This window comes from Theropithecus gelada, chromosome 1, assembly GCF_003255815.1.
Source record: "Theropithecus gelada isolate Dixy chromosome 1, Tgel_1.0, whole genome shotgun sequence".
NCBI classification, from domain to species: Eukaryota; Metazoa; Chordata; class Mammalia; order Primates; family Cercopithecidae; genus Theropithecus; species Theropithecus gelada.
Window position 1 is genome coordinate 38,960,199 of NC_037668.1, and position 18,065 is coordinate 38,978,263.

At 42.2% G+C, this 18,065-nt stretch overlaps 1 protein-coding gene across 5 annotated transcripts in view; it reads left to right on the forward strand.

Moving 5' to 3' along the window:
- KIF1B (kinesin family member 1B) overlaps nt 1–18,065 on the forward strand; it is a 178,212-nt gene that overhangs the window by 4,150 nt on the left and 155,997 nt on the right. For 4 of the 5 annotated variants that reach the window (XM_025398642.1, XM_025398661.1, XM_025398672.1 and 1 more), the window contains exon 2: nt 16,605–16,785. In XM_025398642.1, coding sequence (XP_025254427.1) covers nt 16,680–16,785 — 106 coding nt within the window. In that variant the 5' untranslated portion in view covers nt 16,605–16,679. Of the gene's footprint in view, nt 1–15,126; nt 15,361–16,604; nt 16,786–18,065 lie in introns of those variants that run through there. The other variant, XM_025398681.1, reaches the window with a different exon arrangement.

Here is an 18,065-nt window from a genome sequence, read left to right on the forward strand (position 1 = left end):
CTTTTTTTTTTTTTTTTTTTTGCGGGGGTGATGGAGTCTTACTCTGTCGCCCAAACTGGAGTGCCATGGTGCCATCTTGACTCACTGCAACCTCCTCCTCCCGGGTTCAAGCGATTCTCCTGCCTCAGCCTCCTGAGCAGCTGGGACTACATGCGTGTACCAACACGCCCAGCTAATTTTTGTATTTTTAGTAGAGATGGGGTTTCACCATATTGGCCAGGCTAATCTTGAACTCCTGACCTTGTGATCCACCTGCCTCTGCCTCCCAAAGTGTTGGGATTACAGGCATGAGCCACCGTGCGCGGGCTACCATTTCTATATAGAAATGGTGAGATAAAGTTAACTCCAACTCCTTTTCATTTTCATACAATTTAGTGTCCTGATATGGTTACCGTGATTTCTAGTCAGAGCATTTTCAAAATTCTTTGTAATGTTGTATATACATAATATTGTAGTTATTATCTAATACTCAGTACTTAACGATTGTCTTGTGGTTTTTTGGTATATGTGTTTTAAGTCACAAGATTGTAAATGTTTGATGGATTTTAAAATATTTTTTATATGGAATATCACATTGTTTATACCAAAGCATATCATTCAACCATACTATCCTCTACCATTGCCATTTTTTTCCCCCTTGAGACAGGGTCTTACTGTATTGCCCAGGCTGGAGTGCAGTGGCGCAGTCATGGCTCACTGCAGCCTTGACCTCCTGGGCTCAAGTGATCCTCCTGTCTCAGACTCCCGAGTAGCTGGGACTACAGGCATGTGCTACTATGCCCAGCTAATTTTTAAATTTTTGTAGAGATGGGGGTCTTACTATATTGCCCAGCCTGGTCTTGAACTCCTGAGCTCAAGTGATCCACCTCAGCCTTCCAAAGTGGTGGGATTATAGGCATGAGCCACCGTGCCCAGCCCCATTGCTCTTTTTGATTACTGTATTGTTGACTGAGTTCTCTCTTTCATCCAGATTTTTGACATCATCTTGGCAGATGTCAATGACTATATAAACAATAACAGAAACAGCAATAGTGATAAAATAGCTTACTCATATTGAACACTTTCTGTGTGCCAGGCTTTTTTCTAAGCACTTTACATTTATTAACTAATTTAATCCTAATAGCAGCCGTAAGAAATAGATACTATTATTATTCCCATTTTACAATGAAATTAAAACAGGCCAAGTGACTTCCCCAAGATCTTTAGTACTAGTAAGTAGCCACTATGCTGAGTTTCCTTTATAACTACCCTTAAGTGTAAAATTTCTTGAATTCAGCTCAAGCAAACATTGGCTTCATTGTGTTCCACTTGTTTAGTATTATGGCCACATCTTTTAACTTGTCATCATGTTAAGGTCTCAAATTCGCCTTCAAGTCTTAAACTGTGATAATTGATAGCTTTCACTTTCTAATCACTTTATGCGTGTTCTCCCACCCTAAGTCTCCTAGTCCATCAGTCTCTTCCAGATTTTACTTCTTTTTTTTTTTTTTTTTTTTTTTGGAGACGGAGTCTTGCTCTGTAGCCCGGGCTGGAGTGCAGTGGCCGGATCTCAGCTCACTGCAAGCTCCGCCTCCCGGGTCCACGCCATTCTCCTGCCTCAGCCTCCCCAGTAGCTGGGACTACAGGCGCCTGCCACCTCGCTCGGCTAGGTTTTTTTTTTGTATTTTTTAGTAGAGACGGGGTTTCACCGTGTTAGCCAGGATGGTCTCGATCTCCTGACCTCGTGATCCACCCGTCTCGGCCTCCCAAAGTGCTGGGATTACAGGCTTGAGCCACTGCGCCCGGCCAGATTTTACTTCTTTTACTTCCTTTTCTATACTACAACCTCTGGGTTGCATTGCTTGCAGTTTTTATTCTTTCTTATTATTCTTCACGACTTACTATGCAGAAGCCAGCCTCACATCATCCCTATCATCCATACCCTCCATTCTTACTCTCTGTCTTGGGGAAACCTACATAGTGCTGGAAATTAGTTCCACAATTAATGTGTACTCTGAGGTCTCCCTTAAATCCGTCTTTGGTCCCCGTCGGAGCAGTTCTGCTTAGCTCCCTCCCCATTTCTCCACAGTTGCTATTATAAAATCTGGACCCCTTGACTCAAACCTCTCACTGCCCCATGCTTGGCAGAATACCTTGCCTGCCACCTCGTAGGAAAAAAGGGCACGAACTCCCTGAGCTTTCCCTTCCTCTACTTACAAACTTCTCTGCCCTCCTTCTTCCATTCTTTCCCTCAGTGTGAGACAGAGGTTACTCTGTCTTGGCCTCTGTCAGGGATAGCACTCTTCTAATCTCTAGGAACTTGCAGCATTGGTTGCTTTTCTTTTCCCTGCAGTACTTCCCCACTGTTCTATTTTTTTTTTTTCTTTTTGAGACAGAGTCTTGTTCTGTCACCCAGACTGGAGTGCCTGATCTTGGCTGACTGCAACCTCCGCCTCCCAGATTCAAGCGATTCTCCTGCCTCAGCCTCCTGAGTAGCTGGGATTACAAACATGTGCCACCATGCCTGGCTAATTTTTGTATTTTTAGTAGAGATGGGGTTTCACCATGTTGGCCAGGCTGCTCCTGAACTTCTGACCTCAGGTGATCCGCCCGCCTTGGCTTTCCAAAATGTTGGGATTACAGGCGTGAGCCATTGTGCCCGGCCTTTTCCACTGTTCTTGAACACATCAGGCACAGTCCTACCATAGGGCCCTTGCTCTTACTCTTCCTTTTTCTTTTCTTTTTTTTTTTTGAGACAGAGTCTTGCTGGGTCTCCCAGGCTGGGGTGCAGAGGCACCATCTCGGCTTACCGCAACCTCCGCCTCCTGGGTTCAAGCAATTCTCCTGCCTCAGCTTCCTGAGCAACTGGGATGGTAGGCACCTGCCACCACGCTTGGCTAATTTTGTATTTTTAGTAGAGGTGGCGTTTCACCATGTTGGTCAGGCTGGTCTCAAACTTCTGACCTCAGGTGATCTGCCTGCCTCAGCCTCCCAGAGTGCTGAGATTACAGGCGTGAGCCACCACACCCGGCTGCTCTTACTCTTTCTTCTGCCTGGAATACTTTTTCCCTGAGATCTGCTTGGCTAACTCCTTCACCTCTTTCAAGTCTGCTTAAATCTCAGCACGTCAGCAGGCCCACCCTGACCTCATTTATGTACCTACACAGCACTCCTTCCCACCATACTCTTGATCCCCCCGACTTTGCTGTACTCCTCCATCATGCTGATTACATTCCTGATTCTCTATAGGGATTTATTATTTTTAATGTTCTCCCTTTCACTACTAGAATGTACATTCCTCCATGGCAAGGAGGTTTATCTTTTTTGTTCGCTGATTATTTTTCCCAGGAACAGCCTGTTGCATTGTAGGCACCCAGTAAATAGCTATTGAATAAAGTATAGAAATGTGCAGTCTTTCCAATATAAATAAAGGGCTGGGGGGAGGAAAAGCCCTCCTTTGTTTCTGTTCCTTCCAGTAAAATCCTTCATTCCTATTTGCTCTCTCCTGCTCATCATAGCCAGGCTCTGACAGTATTATGGATACTGGCATTTCCCACTTCCATGCCAACCCACTACAGACTGGCTTCAATGTCCCCTCCTGCCCCCCACTTCATGTATACTGCCCTTGCTCTGGTTTCTAGCCTTTATTGCCGAAACCAGGAGGCACACTTCACACTTTTGCAGTACTAAGTATGTTACTCATTTCATTTTTTCCTTCCTTGAACGTTTGGCTACTCTGTTTGTGGGCTGGTTTCAGTCTTCTGAACCTGCTGTTTTTCTGGCCACTCACATGGCTATTAAATTCATTCAACACAAATCTTTGTGCAACTTTTTTTTTTCTGAGGCAGAGTCTCGCTCTGTTGTCCAGGCTGGAGTGCAGTGGTGTGACCTCGGCTCACTGCAACCTTCATCTCCCTGGTTCAGTTGATTCTCCTGCCTCAGCCTCCCGAGTAGCTGGGATTTTAGGCATGTGCCACCACACCCAGCTAATTTTTGTATTTTTAGTAGAGATGGGATTTCACATGTTGGCCAGACTGGTCTCGAACTCCTGACCTCAAGTGATCCACCCGCTTTGGCCTCCCAAAGTGCTGGGATTACAGGCGTGAGCCACAATGCCCAGCTGATCTTTGTGTAACTTTTAAAAGCTTGCTGTGTTGTTTGGTTTTATTTGTTTTTAGGAACTAGAACTTTGACTACATGACATATTTATAGTATTAAATATAGCAGAATAGGCTATTATAGGAAGTTTTTATTTATGTATAATTTATGTCAGTTACTACTTCTAGAAAGGATTTGAGCAGCTTACCACAAATATATACAGTGAGGCTATTAAAATATAAATAAGAAGTAAAAATTTATGTAACAAGAAAAAGTAAATGTATAGCTTGCCTAGGCTAATGTGGTTATTGTAATTTAATTTGGAAGCATGGAATTTAATGCAAAAAGGGAAAGATAAATTGTACAATTTTCATTCTGGTAAATGAAAGCCTAATAGTTTGTCAAGAGAAACCTTTTTTCTTAGTATTAAATTCTAAAGGTGTTCTAAGAGAAAGTTATTATAAACATCCTGATATAAAGAGATATGTACGGCCGGGTGCGGTGGCTCACACCTGTAATCCCAGCACTTACGGAGGCTGAAGCTGGTGTATCACTGAGGTTAGGAGTTTGAGACCAGCCTGACCAACATGGAGAAACCCTGTTTCTACTAAAAATACAAAATTAGCTGGGCTTGGTGGTGCGTGCCTATAATCCCAGCTACTTGGGAGACTGAGGCAGGAGAATCGCTTGAACCCGGGAGGTGGAGGTTGCAGTGAGCTGAGATCGTGCCATTGCACTCCAGCCTGGGCAACAAGAGCAAAACTCCATCTTAAAAATAAGAAATAAAGAGATACGTACTAGGGCTGGGGACAGTGGCTCACACCTGTAATCCCAGCACTTTGGGAGGCCGAGGTGAGAGGATCGCTTGCGCCTAGTAGTTCGAGATCAGCTTGGGCAGTGAAGCAAGATCTCACCTCTATTAAAAATAAATTTAGTGACTGGGTGCAGTGGCTCATGCCTATAATCTCAGCACTTTGGGAGGCCGAGGCAGGTAGATCACTTGAGGTCAGGAGTTCGAGACCAACCTGACCAACATGGAGAAACTCCATCTCTACTAAAAATACAAAAATTAGCTAGACTTGGTGGCAGGCACCTGTAATCCTAGCTACTTGGGAAGCGAAGGCAGGAGAATCGCTTGAACCTGGAAGGTAGAGGTTGCAGTAAGCCAAGATGGTACCACTGCACTACAGCCTGGGCGACAAGAGCGAAACTCCATCTCAAAAAAGAAAAAAAGAAAGAAAGAAAAGGGGTCTCACTTTTTCACCGCCCAGGTTGGAGTGCAGTATTGTGATCGTAGCTCATGGCAGCCTCAAACTCCGTGGTTCAAGCAACCCTCCCACCTCAGCCTCAGGAGTAGCTGGGTACTACAGGCATGCGTCACTGCCCTGTTTATTTTTTACTTATTTTTTAAAGGTATTTGAAGAACATTTCTTTCTTTTACTTACAGAAGCTATTGAAAACATTTAGTACATATCTGTCTATCTTATCTTATCTATCTATCTATCTATCTATCTATTTATTGAGACGAGGTCTCACTCTGTTGCCCAGGCTGGAATACAGTGGAACAATCACAGTTCACTGCAGCCTCTATCTATCTATTTATTTATTGAGACGGGGTCTCACTCTTTTGCCCAGGCTGGAATACAGTGGAACAATCACAGTTCACTGCAGCGTCTATCTCCCAGGCTCAAGTAATCCTCCTCCTTCAGCCTCTGGAGTTATTGGGACTATAGGCACGTGCCACCTTTTTTTTTGAGATGGAGTTTCATTCTTGTTGCCCAGGCTGGAGTGCAATGGCTCGCGATCTTGACTGACCACAACCTCTGCCTCCTGGGTTCAAATAATTCTCCTGTCTCAGCCTCCCGAGTAGCTGGGATTACAGGCATGAGCCACTGTTCCTGGCCAGATAGTAGTTAAAACATTTGGGGAGTGTGACTGAGCCTGTTTAGCCATATTGAAGATTGAAAATCTGATGTGTCAGGAGACTATTCTTGTATAGTCTGATCCTTGGATTGGGTTAGAATACAGAAAGAAGGTTTTTTTTTTTTTTTTTTTTTTTTTTAAGATGGAGTCTCACTGTTGCTCAGGCTGGAGTGTAATGGTGCGATTTTGGCTCACTGCAACCTCCACCTCCGAGGTTCAAGCAATTCTCCTGCCTCAGCCTTCTGAGTAGCTGGGATTACAGGCATGTGCCACCTCGCCCAGCTAATTTTTGTATTTTTAGCAGAGATGGGATTTCACCATATTGGCCAGGCTGGTCTCAAACTCCTGACCTCAAATGATCCGTCCACTTCAGCCTCCCAAAAGACTGGGATTACAGGCATGAGCTATTGCACCCGGCCTGCTTTTCTAATATATGATTCATTTTGAACTTCCACAGCATGGCCCATGGTTAACTTTTATCCATAGAGTAAAAAATCAAGAATAAATAGTGACTACACACAGACACACACACACCAATTCTTAAAATACGGGAGGCCATTATCAGTATATCCATTGTCAGCAGCACAGTGTTTGGTCCGAAAACCTGCTTGGTCTTCATGGAAAGTATTGGACTGAAAGATGCAAAATGTCATATAAGGAGGACTTTATCATAGCATCTCAAAAGGAGATCTCTAGCTACAAAAATTTATTTTGGGGTACCTATTCATTCTTTAAATTATAATTCACGCTTTAAAACGTAATTCAGAGGAAGAGATTATCTTTTAAATAGCTACTTGTTACAAATTGGTTTTTGTATGACAAACTGTGCTAATATTGAATTAATTAATTTATTTATTTAGACAGTGTCTCGTTCTGTCGCCCAGGTTGGAGTGCAGTGGTGCAATCTTGGCTCACTGCCACCTCCACCTCCCAGGTTCAAGCGATTCTCATACCTCAGCCTCCTGAGTAGCTGGGATTACAGGCATGCGCCACCATGCCTGGCTAATTCTAATATGGAATTTAAAAGACTACATTTCTGCTTAATTCTAACAAACGTACTGAATTAAAGTATCAGTATATGAGGGGTAAGGGAATTACTGACTGCAACATAGGGGCAGAATGAAATAAATGGAAAAGTGAGGAATCAGTAGAGCAGTTTTATGGAGCAAAGGATAAAAAGTTATGCCGTTTTACTCAGAAAAGCAGATGGATATTAAGAAATGAATTAATGCTTCCTGCTCCATGGGCTCATTTGACCTTGTCATTGAAAGATGTGGACTTGTAATAGGTTGAGAAGGGAGATTGGGCTTCTAGGAATCCATGTGTGTAGTGTAGGAAGGTGGTGGCTAGTGGAGAAGAAGGCTTAGAGTTAGGCAGGGAAAGCTGAGACAGGGGAAGTAGGTTGGATTGTGGAGGCCCTTGAACTTTTAGGTTATGCTCTGAGGCTGTGGCATCCAACTGAAGGTTTTTAAGGAGAGGCAATGGCATGAACTGATCATTTTTTAAGGAATATAATCCTGGCTGTTTCTATAGAAAAGGGATGTTACAAACACAAACGAACCAAAAAACTATTATTATTTCATTCTTGTTTATCACTTTGCTGAATGATTGATTTGAGTCTTCTCCTTAGATTCCTTATAATCCAAAGTGCCTTTGAGGGCAAATGGGAATTCCACAAGATCAAAATTAAACAATTGGGCAAAAATTGAGAAAAATTCAAGTGAATTAGACCTAAATGTTTTATTGTCTCTTTAATGTTAGTGAATGCTTCTGGAATTTTTGCTCCATTCCACTTTCCTAATGCTTCTAATTGTATGTCATAAGGAAAAGTGGTCAGAGGAACAGTTTAGAACTCAGGCTGTGTAAGTGATTTAGAGTATGTATGGTTACCTTTTCTACCTGTCTTTCTGCTCTGGTTTTCAAAACTTGGAAGATGTATTGTTTTGCTAATTATTGAGAAGTGTTGTTTTCCTTTAACTTCTTAAAAATACTCTGTAGGCTGGGCGCGGTGGCTCACACCTGTAATCCCAGCACTTTGAGAGGCCGAGGCGGATGGATCATGAGGTCAGGAGTTTGAGACCAGCCTGGCCAACGTAGTGAAACCCTGTCTCTACTAAAAATACAAAAATTAGCCAGGTGTGGTGGAACATACCTGTAGTCCCAGCTACTTGGGAGACTGAGGCAGGAGAATCACTTGAACCTGGGAGGTAGAGGTTGCAGTGAGCCGAGACGGCTGTTGCACTCCATCTAGCCTGGGTGACAGAGCAAGACTCTGTCTCAAAAACAAAACAAAACCACAAAACAAAAAACACCTCTGTAAAATTATTGTTTCTCGCTGGGTTTTAAACTTGATTTCAGACTTACGTAAGTAATTCTTTAAAGGAGCAGGGAGTTTTGAAGCTGTAAGTCTTTGATGGATATCTATTATAATAGAGATACTGTTTATTGTAGTAGAGAAGTAACAAAATAACTTTCTGTAGTCCACTTAACTGTAGCTTCCAATGACTGGATAAAATTTTCACAATATTTTGAAGATGGTTTCAAGTTTTTTTTTTTTAGGTGGAGTCTTGCTCTGTTGCCAGACTGGAGTACAGTGGTGTGATCTCAGCTCACTGCAACCTTCGCCTCCTGGGTTTAAGCAATTCTCCTGCCTCAGCTTCCCAAGTAGCTAGGACTACAGGCACGTGCCACCACACCCAGCTAGTTTTTGTATTTCTAGTAGAGACAGGGTTTCACCACGTTGGCCAGGATGGTCTTGATCTCTTGACCTCGTGATCTGCCCACCTCGGCCTCCCAAAGTGCTGGGATTACAGGCGTGAGCCACTGTGCCCGGCCTGAAGGTTTTACCAGGAGAAAGTAAAATCAGAAAAAATATTTAGGTTTAGGTTGTTTTGGGAAAGTAATTAGATATAAACTTCTAAAAAGGATAGATGTTATTAGTACACCACAATGTCCGTCTAATTTTTGTGTTTTTTTTTTTTTTTTTTTTTTGTAGAAATAGGGTTTCACATGTTGCCTAGGCTGGTCTTGAACTCCTGGGCTCAAGCCATCTGCCTGCCTTGGCCTCCCAAAGTGCTGGGATTACAGGCGTGAGCCGGTACGCCCAGCTTGTTTTGTGTTTTTTAAGAGATGTTGTTGGCTCTGTTGTCCAAACTGGAGTGCAGTGCTGGAATCATGGCTAATTGCAGCCTCCAACTCCTGGGCTCAAGTGATCTATCCACCTCAGCCTCTCGAGTAGCTGAGATTACCGGTGCATGCCACCACACCCAGCTAATTGAAGCAAAAATGCTTTTTGGTGGATAGTGTCTCAATATGTTGCCCAGGCTGGTCTTGAACTTCTGGCCTCAAGCGATTCTTTCACTTCAGCCTCCCAAAGTGTTGGAATTACAGGCGTGAGGCACCATGCCTGGCCCCAATTTATGTTTTTTATTTAATGCTATTTAAATGTTAGTTTGTTGACATCCAATAAATAGGAATTCAACCAAAAAGATTAACTATTGTATTCAAGACCCATCCTGTGTTGTAGGGCAGCTGTCCCCATTATTTTTGGCCCCAGGGACTGGTTTTGTGGAAGACAGTTTTTCCATGGACGGGTTGGGGGGATGGTCTCAGGATGAAACTGTTCCACCTCAGATCATCAGGCGTTAAGATTCTCATAAGGAGCGTGTAACCTAGATCCCTCACATGCACGGTTCACAGTAAGGTTTGCACTTCTATGAGACTCTGATGCCACCACTGATCTCACAGGAGGAGCAGCTCAGGCAATAATGCTCACTTGCCCACCGCTCACCTCCTGCTGTGTGGTCTGGTTTTTAACAGGCCAGAGACCTGTACCGCTCTGTGGCCTGGGCGTTGAGGACCCCTCTTGTAGGGGATTAGAAACTTGACTAAGGCCTGGTGTGGTGGGACGTGCCTTGTAGTCCCAGCTACTCGAGGCTGAGGCTGCAGTGAGCTGAGATGATTCCACTGTACTCTAGTCTGGCTGGACAGAGTGAGGCCTTGTCTCAAATAAACAAACAAAAAATTAGCTGGGCATGGTGGTGCATGCCTGTAGCTCCAGCTGCTCGGGAAACTGAGGCAAGAGAGTCACTTGAGCCTGGGAGGTTGAGGCTGCAGTGAGCCATGATTCCCTTGACAGAGCAAGACTCTGTCTGAAAAAAACAACAAAACAACAAAAAAAGTAATTTATTCTGCCTTGAGCAAGGTCAATGATTTGAAAAGTATTAAATAGAGAAGCAATTGTATTTGGTTTTGGGGTTGGGAGAATCTATCAAGACTTTAGACAGGAGCAAGTGAGAAGGTCCTGGAAGAATAAATTGGAATTTGAAAAGAATAAGACGAAGGACACAGTGGGGAAAGGGAAAGTTGGAACAAAAACACAGGGGCCAAAAAACAGAGGAAGCCCTCTGGTGGGTGGTTGTAAAAGAATGTGGCTGGAGGCAGTGTTCATGTGGGCTTGTAAAAATAGGTGGTTTATGTTGCAGAACACTTTGAATGCCATTGTGGGGAGTTCAGTCATTGCTTGGTAGATAGGCGGGGAACTTGGAGGATTTTGAAGTGGACAGTGATGGAAATAGATCTGTACTTCAGGAAAGTGAATCTTGGCAGTATTGTGTGGTACAGATAGGGCAGATGAAAAGGGATAATTCACCTAATTGGGTAACTGTGGTAAAGATAATAAAAAAGATTTTAAAAAAAGAAAATGGGGATATTGTGTAGTATGGATAGGGTAGGAAGAAGAGAGAAAGCTGGTTAAGAAGGCCTTGAGTGAGAAGTATTGAAAGCCCAAGAAGTAATGGTGGTGGTAGAAATGGAGAGATTTTATAGATATGTCGTGTAATTTAGTGACTGATTAGATGGATAGACAAAGCAAGCTTTTAGCCTGTGTGAGAACAGCAGAATGGTCAGAACATTAAGAAGAAATAGAAAGGAGGTCAAAGAGCTGATATTGTTTGGGGGAGAGAGGTTTTGGCTTTAGTTGTGTGAGACTGAATGAAATGCTGGAAGGATAGCTAGGTAGAGGAGTCAGGTAGTCTGTAGAAAAAGGTATGTATGGGGACATTCGGTATTAGAGATGTTAATGTTTTGGTTCATAGTTACAGATATGTAGTACTTTATATCTAAAGCCCACCAAGGAGGTTTCAGCCTTTCTTGTTTGTAACATTCAGCACTTTGGTAGGTCCTAGGTAGAATACAAAAGAAAAAAGTTTTGTTTTGTTTTTTAAAATTTAAGTATCTACGGTATTCAACAATTATCAACATTTTGGCAATCTTGTTCTGTCATCCCCTAACACATTCCTTAATATCATCTAATACCCAGCCTATCTTCAGACTACCCTGATTATCTAAAAAATGTATTTTTAGGCTGAGTGTGGTGGTTCACACCTGTAATCCCAGCACTCGAAGGCCGAGGCTGTAAGATTGCATGAGTCCAGGAGTTCGAGACCAGCCTGGGCAACATAGCAAAACCCTGTCCCTACTAAAAATACAAAAGCTAGCCAGGTGTGGTGACATGTGCCTGTAATCCCAGCTACTCGGGAGGCTGAGGTGGGAGAATCACCTGAGCCCAGGAGGTCAAGGCTGCAGTGAGCTGAGATCATATCCCTGCACTCCCTCTCCAGCCTGGGCAACCAGAGTGAGACCCTGTCTCAAAAACAAACAAACAGACAAACAAAAACATTGTACTTGGTTGATAAATAATACAAGTCTCTTTTTTTTTTTTTTTTTTTTTTTTTGAGACAGAGTCTCGCTGTCTCACCAGGCTGGAGTGCAGTGTTCCAATCTTGGCTCGCTGCAACCTCTGCCTCCCAGTTTCAAACAATTCACCTGCCTCAGCTCCCAAGTAGCTGGGATTACAGGTGCATGTCACCACATTCGGCAAATTTTTGTATTTTAGTAGAGACGGGGTTTCACCATGTTGACCAGGATGGTCTCGATCTTTTGACCCCGTGATCCACCCATCTCAGCCTCCCAAAGTGCCAGGATGACAGGCATGAGCCACTATGCCTGGCCCACAAGCCCAGGGTTATAAAACCCTGTCTCCCCAGTTATGCTGTTTGAAGAAACTGGTTGATTTGTTCTGTAGATTGTTTCATATACTGAATTTGCCTGTTTACATCTTTGATGTGTCATCTAAATTGCTTCTTTCCTCCCTACATATCTTCTAAACCGGTAGTCAGATCTAAAGCTTGATTTTATTCAGGGTTTGGTTTTTTAAAAAAGTTTTTATTTTAAGAGGAGTGGGGCAAGAATACTTACTAAGCTGTGTATTTCCTTTGTTCAAGACCAGCCTGGCCAATATGGTGAAACCCCATCTCTACTAAAAACACACAAATTAGCCTGGTGTTGTGTTGGGCACCTGTAATCCCAGTTACTCGGGAGGCTGAGGCAGGAGAATCGCTTGAACCTGTGAGGTTGAGGCTGCACTGAGCCAAGATCTTGCCACTGCACTTCAGCCTGGGTGATAAGAGCGAAACTTCGTCTCAAAAAAAAAAAAAAAAAAAAGTTGGGAAAAGGCAATATTCTATAATTCTTTCATTTCTTCTGCATTTATTAGCTAGAATTTTTCTGTAAAGAACTTACCCTCGGCCAGGTGCGGTGGCTTACACCTATAATCCTAGCACTTTGGGAGATGGAGGCAGGCGGATCACCTGAGGTCAGGAGTTTGAGACCAGCCTGGCCAACATTGTGAAACCCCGTCTCTACAAAAACTACAAAAATTACCTGGGCATGGTGGTGGTCTTCTGTAATCCCAGCTACTCAGGAGGCTAAGGCAGGAGAATTGCTTGAATCCAGGAGAAGGAGGTTGTGGTGAGCTAAGATCATGTCATTGCACTCCAGCCTGACCTGGGTGACAGAGTGAGACTCCATCTCAAAAAAAAGAAAAGAAAAGAAAAAAAAAAAGAACTTACCCTCATTGACTATTTGCTTATCCTGGATATTTTATACAGGCTACACAGAGTAAGTGTATGCTTCCTTCTGTTTTATTTGCTGTTTTCAGGATAATGTGTCTTTTTCTCTCTGTAACCATTGATCTATTAATGAAGTTTTTTTTTAAAAGAAGTATCGTAAACTTATGAATTTATAGATTTGGTTTTTAAAAACCAATTTGCAGTCATTTTTTCCATGTTAGGAACAAGAGAACGTTCTTGCTATTGGAAGTGATGTTGAAAGTCACGCTTTAGAGGGGTTGATGTTGCAACAGGATTAAGCAGTGGTTTAAAGCAGTGCTTCTTAGCTGGGTATTTGTAACACAATCTTTGAAAATTAACCCAAATCAACAAATCCATATCTGGGGCCCATCTGGAAACTTTTGGATACCAGACTGGGAGAGTCTAGACTCCTTTGTTTTTCAAAAGACCCCCGTATCATTCTATTTCATAGAACTCTGTTTAAGGACTATTGGATCAAAGATTAAAAGCTCAAACAACAGTCCAGCTCTTACAAGTATCCTAGGTATGTGGTAGTAAGGACATAGATTGAGGTAATGTCAGTGGGAATGAGAGGAAGGAAGGGATAGAATAAAGCAACTTTATATCTTAAAAGTTTCCATATGGTATTTTGTGAATAATGTTGGTAATAATACAAAGTTTCAAAGGGTAGTGACAAAGATGACTCCAACATTTATGGTATTGGGGCTTGGGAGAGTACTGTCAATAGACAAGGGTAGATTGGCAGAGATTGCTAGTTTAGGGGAGAAGATAATGGGTTTTTGGACAAGAGGAGAGTTAAGATGATGGCTGTATTTCAAAGGGAACTCTGGGAGGTTTGAATGTGTTTTATGTTTTGCTTTTTCTGAATGCATTATTCATTCTCTCGGCACAGTACTCAACTAGTGAATATAAGTCATGCTACATTGATTGCGAAGGTTAATAAATGCTAAGTTCTCATTTGATACATGTAATCATAAAAATATTTGATATTTAAATAAAGAACCGTCAGTTTAATGTAAAATAAAATGGGAAACAGACTAGAAAAAACATTGTAGCAAATGGAAAAAGATTGATATAAAAATATATAAACATTTGAAAAAAATCAGTAAACTGGGCAAAGGACTTAAACAGATAATTCTCACAACTGGGAAATATATTTCATTAATTCATTTCATCAACATTTACTGAACTCTTATGTCAGGTACTGTTGTAAGTGCTAGCCAGCAAGACAGGAGATCTCCGAGCATTCTCGTGGTGGAGTGAGAGACTGTGAAAGATGGACAATAGACATGCTCCAAAAAACAAGAATTTCAAATAGCGATGATGCGATTAAGAAAATTAGGGTCCAGATGTGGTGACTCACACCTGTAATCTCAGCACTTTAGAAGGCTGAAGCAGGAGTTTGAGAACAGACTGGGCAACATAACAAGACTTTGTCTCTACAGATAAAATAAAATATTAGTTAGGTGTGATGGTGTGTGCCTGTAGTCGCAGCTATTTGGGAGGCTGAGGTGAGAGGATCACTTGAGCCCAGGAGTTCAAGGTTACAGTGAGCTATGATTGTGCCACTGTACGGTAGCCTGGACAGGTAGAGAATTGAGGTAGAGAGTGACTTTGGTTTTTATTTTATTTATTTTTCCTTTTCTTGGGAACACATCGGTTATAGTGTTGTGTAGTTGGAGGTTAGCATTCCTAATTATCTGGAAAAAATGTTGGTCAGATAAGTTCTGTAATGGTTCCTGATAATTGGATTCGTAATTACTTTTCTTTTTTAGATTTTTCCTTTGTTTGGTTATTCTTGAAAAAGATTCTATATTGGATAGAGTGTAGAGTTTTTTCTGACTAGAAAAATTGGTTGTTTCTTTTCTTTCTTTTTTTTTTTTTGAGATGGAGTCTCACTCTGTGGCCCAGGCTGGAGTGCAGTGGGGCAATCTCAGTTTACTGCAACCTCTACCTCCTGGGTTCAAGCGATTCTCCTGCCTCAACCTCCCGAGTAGCTGGGATTACAGGTGTGTGCCACCACACCTGGCTAATTTTTGTATTTTTAGTAGAGACGGGGTTTTATCATGTTGGCCAGGCTGGTCTTGAACTCCTGACCTCAAGTAATCCACCTGCCTTGGCCTCCCAAAGTGCTGGAATTACAGGCGTGAGCCACCGCACCCTGCCGGTTGTTTCTTACAGAAGTTACTTACTTGGATTCTTTTCACACAGTAGTGTTGGCTTTGTTCTGTTGGGAGGGAAACTATTCCTCTAAAAAATGTTCACATTTTTCCTATTACTTCATTCAGTAGTGAAATGTAATGATTTGACTCTGCCATGAGTCAGTGATATATCTGAGGGATCTTCGAAGTTAAAGGAAATTGGCTGGGCGCAGTGGCTCACGCTTGTAATCCCAGCACTTTGGGAGCCCGAGGCAGGTGAATGTGAGGTGAGGAGTTCGAAACTGGCCTGGTTGATATGGTGAAACCCCATCTCTACTAAAAATACAAAAATTAGCTGGGTGTGGTGGCGCATGCTGGTAATCTAATCCCAGCTACTCGGGAGGCTGAGGCAGGAGAATTGTTGAATCTGGGAGGCAGAGGTTGCAGTGAGCCAAGGTTGTGACATTGCACTCCAGCCTGGACGACAAGAGCAAAACTCCATCTTAAAAAAACACAAAACAAAAGAAAACCCAGAAGTGAGAAGAAATCACTGCATAGTTAAAGGAATTGAGTGGAAAGTGTCTTTGTCCTTTGCTGTTTAATTACACAGTATATACATCGTGTAACCAAATGTTTCAAACTATAGTTAACATATAGAGAGTTCAGTGCACTTTTTTTTTTTTTTTTTTTTTGAGATGGTGTCTTGCCTTGTTGCCCAGGCTGGAGTACAGTGGTACGATCTCAGGCTCATTGCAGCCTCCACCTCCCAGGTTCAAGCGATTCTCCTGCCTCAGCCTCCCTAGTAGCTGGGATCACAGGCGCACACCACCATGCCTGGCTAATTTTTGTATTTTTAGTAGAGATGGGGTTTTACCATGTTGGCCAGGCTGGTCTTGAACTCCTGACCTCAAGTGATCCACCCAGCTTGACTTCCCAAAGTGCTGGGATTAGAGGCATGAGCCACCACGTCTGGCCCAACGCCCTTCTTTAAAGAGAAGTAGTAAGTGATTTGCCCATGGAAAGTTATCTGTTTAAGGAACTTCTTTAGCAAATAAACACTTTATGTTTTCATTTATTATTGAAGATTGATCCAGAAACAGAGAGAGAGAGATATGTGTTACTTTGTAGTTATGTTTTTTATTAATAAGTAGGGACTTTTTAAAGAAGGAGATAATAGAAAAGGGAAACAAATTTTAGTCTTTAATTTTCTATTTAATAATTTGCTGTCGGTAATATAAGATTTATAGGGGAGGCCAGGCACAGTGGTGTGTACCTGTAGTCCGAGCTACTTGGGAGACTGAGGCAGGAGGATCACTTGAACCCTGGAGTTCAAAAACCAACATAACAAGACCCCGTCTCTTGAAAAACAAAACAAAACAAACAAAAAAAGATTTGCATGGGAGAAATGGGATGAACATCGTTTTTATAAATGGAAACAGAAGTAGAACTAAGATAGTAGTTCTTATGCTTAAGTTAGCCCATGCTTGCTTTAATTTTGACTACCTCATATGGAATTTTTTTCTTTTCAAAGGAAACTTGGCTATAACTTCAAAAGAAGATTTGGTTCTTTATTTCTGGACTGCATATATATAACAAGGCCATTAAAATGTCGGGAGCCTCAGTGAAGGTGGCTGTCCGGGTAAGGCCCTTCAATTCTCGAGAGACCAGCAAGGAATCCAAATGCATCATTCAGATGCAAGGCAACTCGACCAGTGAGTACATGTTGTTTTCTCTCAGCTGTGTATCTTACTTTCCTTTCTTCCTTTCCCTGTCTTCTTGCTGTGTTCAGAATAGATGAACATTTGTATGTTAACACTTTGAACTTTGCTATTGTGAATGATACATTGAATGTTTTCCCCTCTGTGGTGTTTGCTGTAGTATATTTAAATATGGACTATAATTTTATCCCGTACAATTGAGAAACCCTGAATAACTGAACGAATTTAGCAAGTGTTTATGCTTATTAAATTGAAATTTTAATGATAGTAAAGGTGTAAACAGTGCTTTTTGCTGAGTCCTAATGTGAAATATACCTATCGAGGCTGCAAGATTCATTGTTTTTCTTTTTAGATTTTAAATGATACTTGATTTTGCCAAGATGATCTGACAAGTTTTCAGTGATTTTGAGTTGAGCAATGGATATAATATAGAGTAAACTTACACATTATTACTAAAATTATCAGTAATTGCTTCATAGTTTGTTTCTCTGTAGAATTGCTTAGGGAAAAAATGAATTAAGTTGTATCTTTTATACCTGCACTACCAAATTTCTTGATATGGGTCCATAGGCAAATTATCAATTAAAATAGAGGTAGGCTCTACTGTCTTTAAATCTGTAATTTTGTGATACAGAAGAATCATCACCCTTTCAGGCACAAGTTACTGCTGAAGTACACATTCTAACCTCATTAGCTTGTGCTCCATTTGCCAGTGTTCTGTGTAGAGGATTCTACTGGTGGAAATGTTTGTTCCACCAAAATCTGGCTAGATATTGCAGCCCACATTTCAGGTAGTTCACATACAACTTTGAATGTTCCGTTGCTTATACTCTTCTCTGAACTTGACAGATAAGGGCTTGCAACAATCTTTTTTTAAAAAAATATTTGAAGGCTGAGTGTAGTGGCTAATGCCTGTAATCCCAGCACTTTGGGAGGCCGGGGCAGGAGGATTACTTGAGTCCAGGAGTTGAGGCTGCAGTGAGCTGTGTTCTTGTCACTGCACTTCAGACTGGGCAATAGAGCAAGACCCTGCTTCTGCTTCAAAAAAAGGGTCTGCCGGCCGGGCGCGGTGGCTCAAGCCTGTAATCCTAGCACTTTGGGAGGCCGAGACGGGTGGATCACGAGGTCAGGAGATCGAGACCATCCTGGCTAACACAGTGAAACCCCGTCTCTACTAAAAAATACAAAAAAACTAGCCGGGCGAGGTGGTGGGCGCCTGTAGTCCCAGCTACTCGGGAGGCTGAGGCAGGAGAATGGCGTAAACCCAGGAGGCG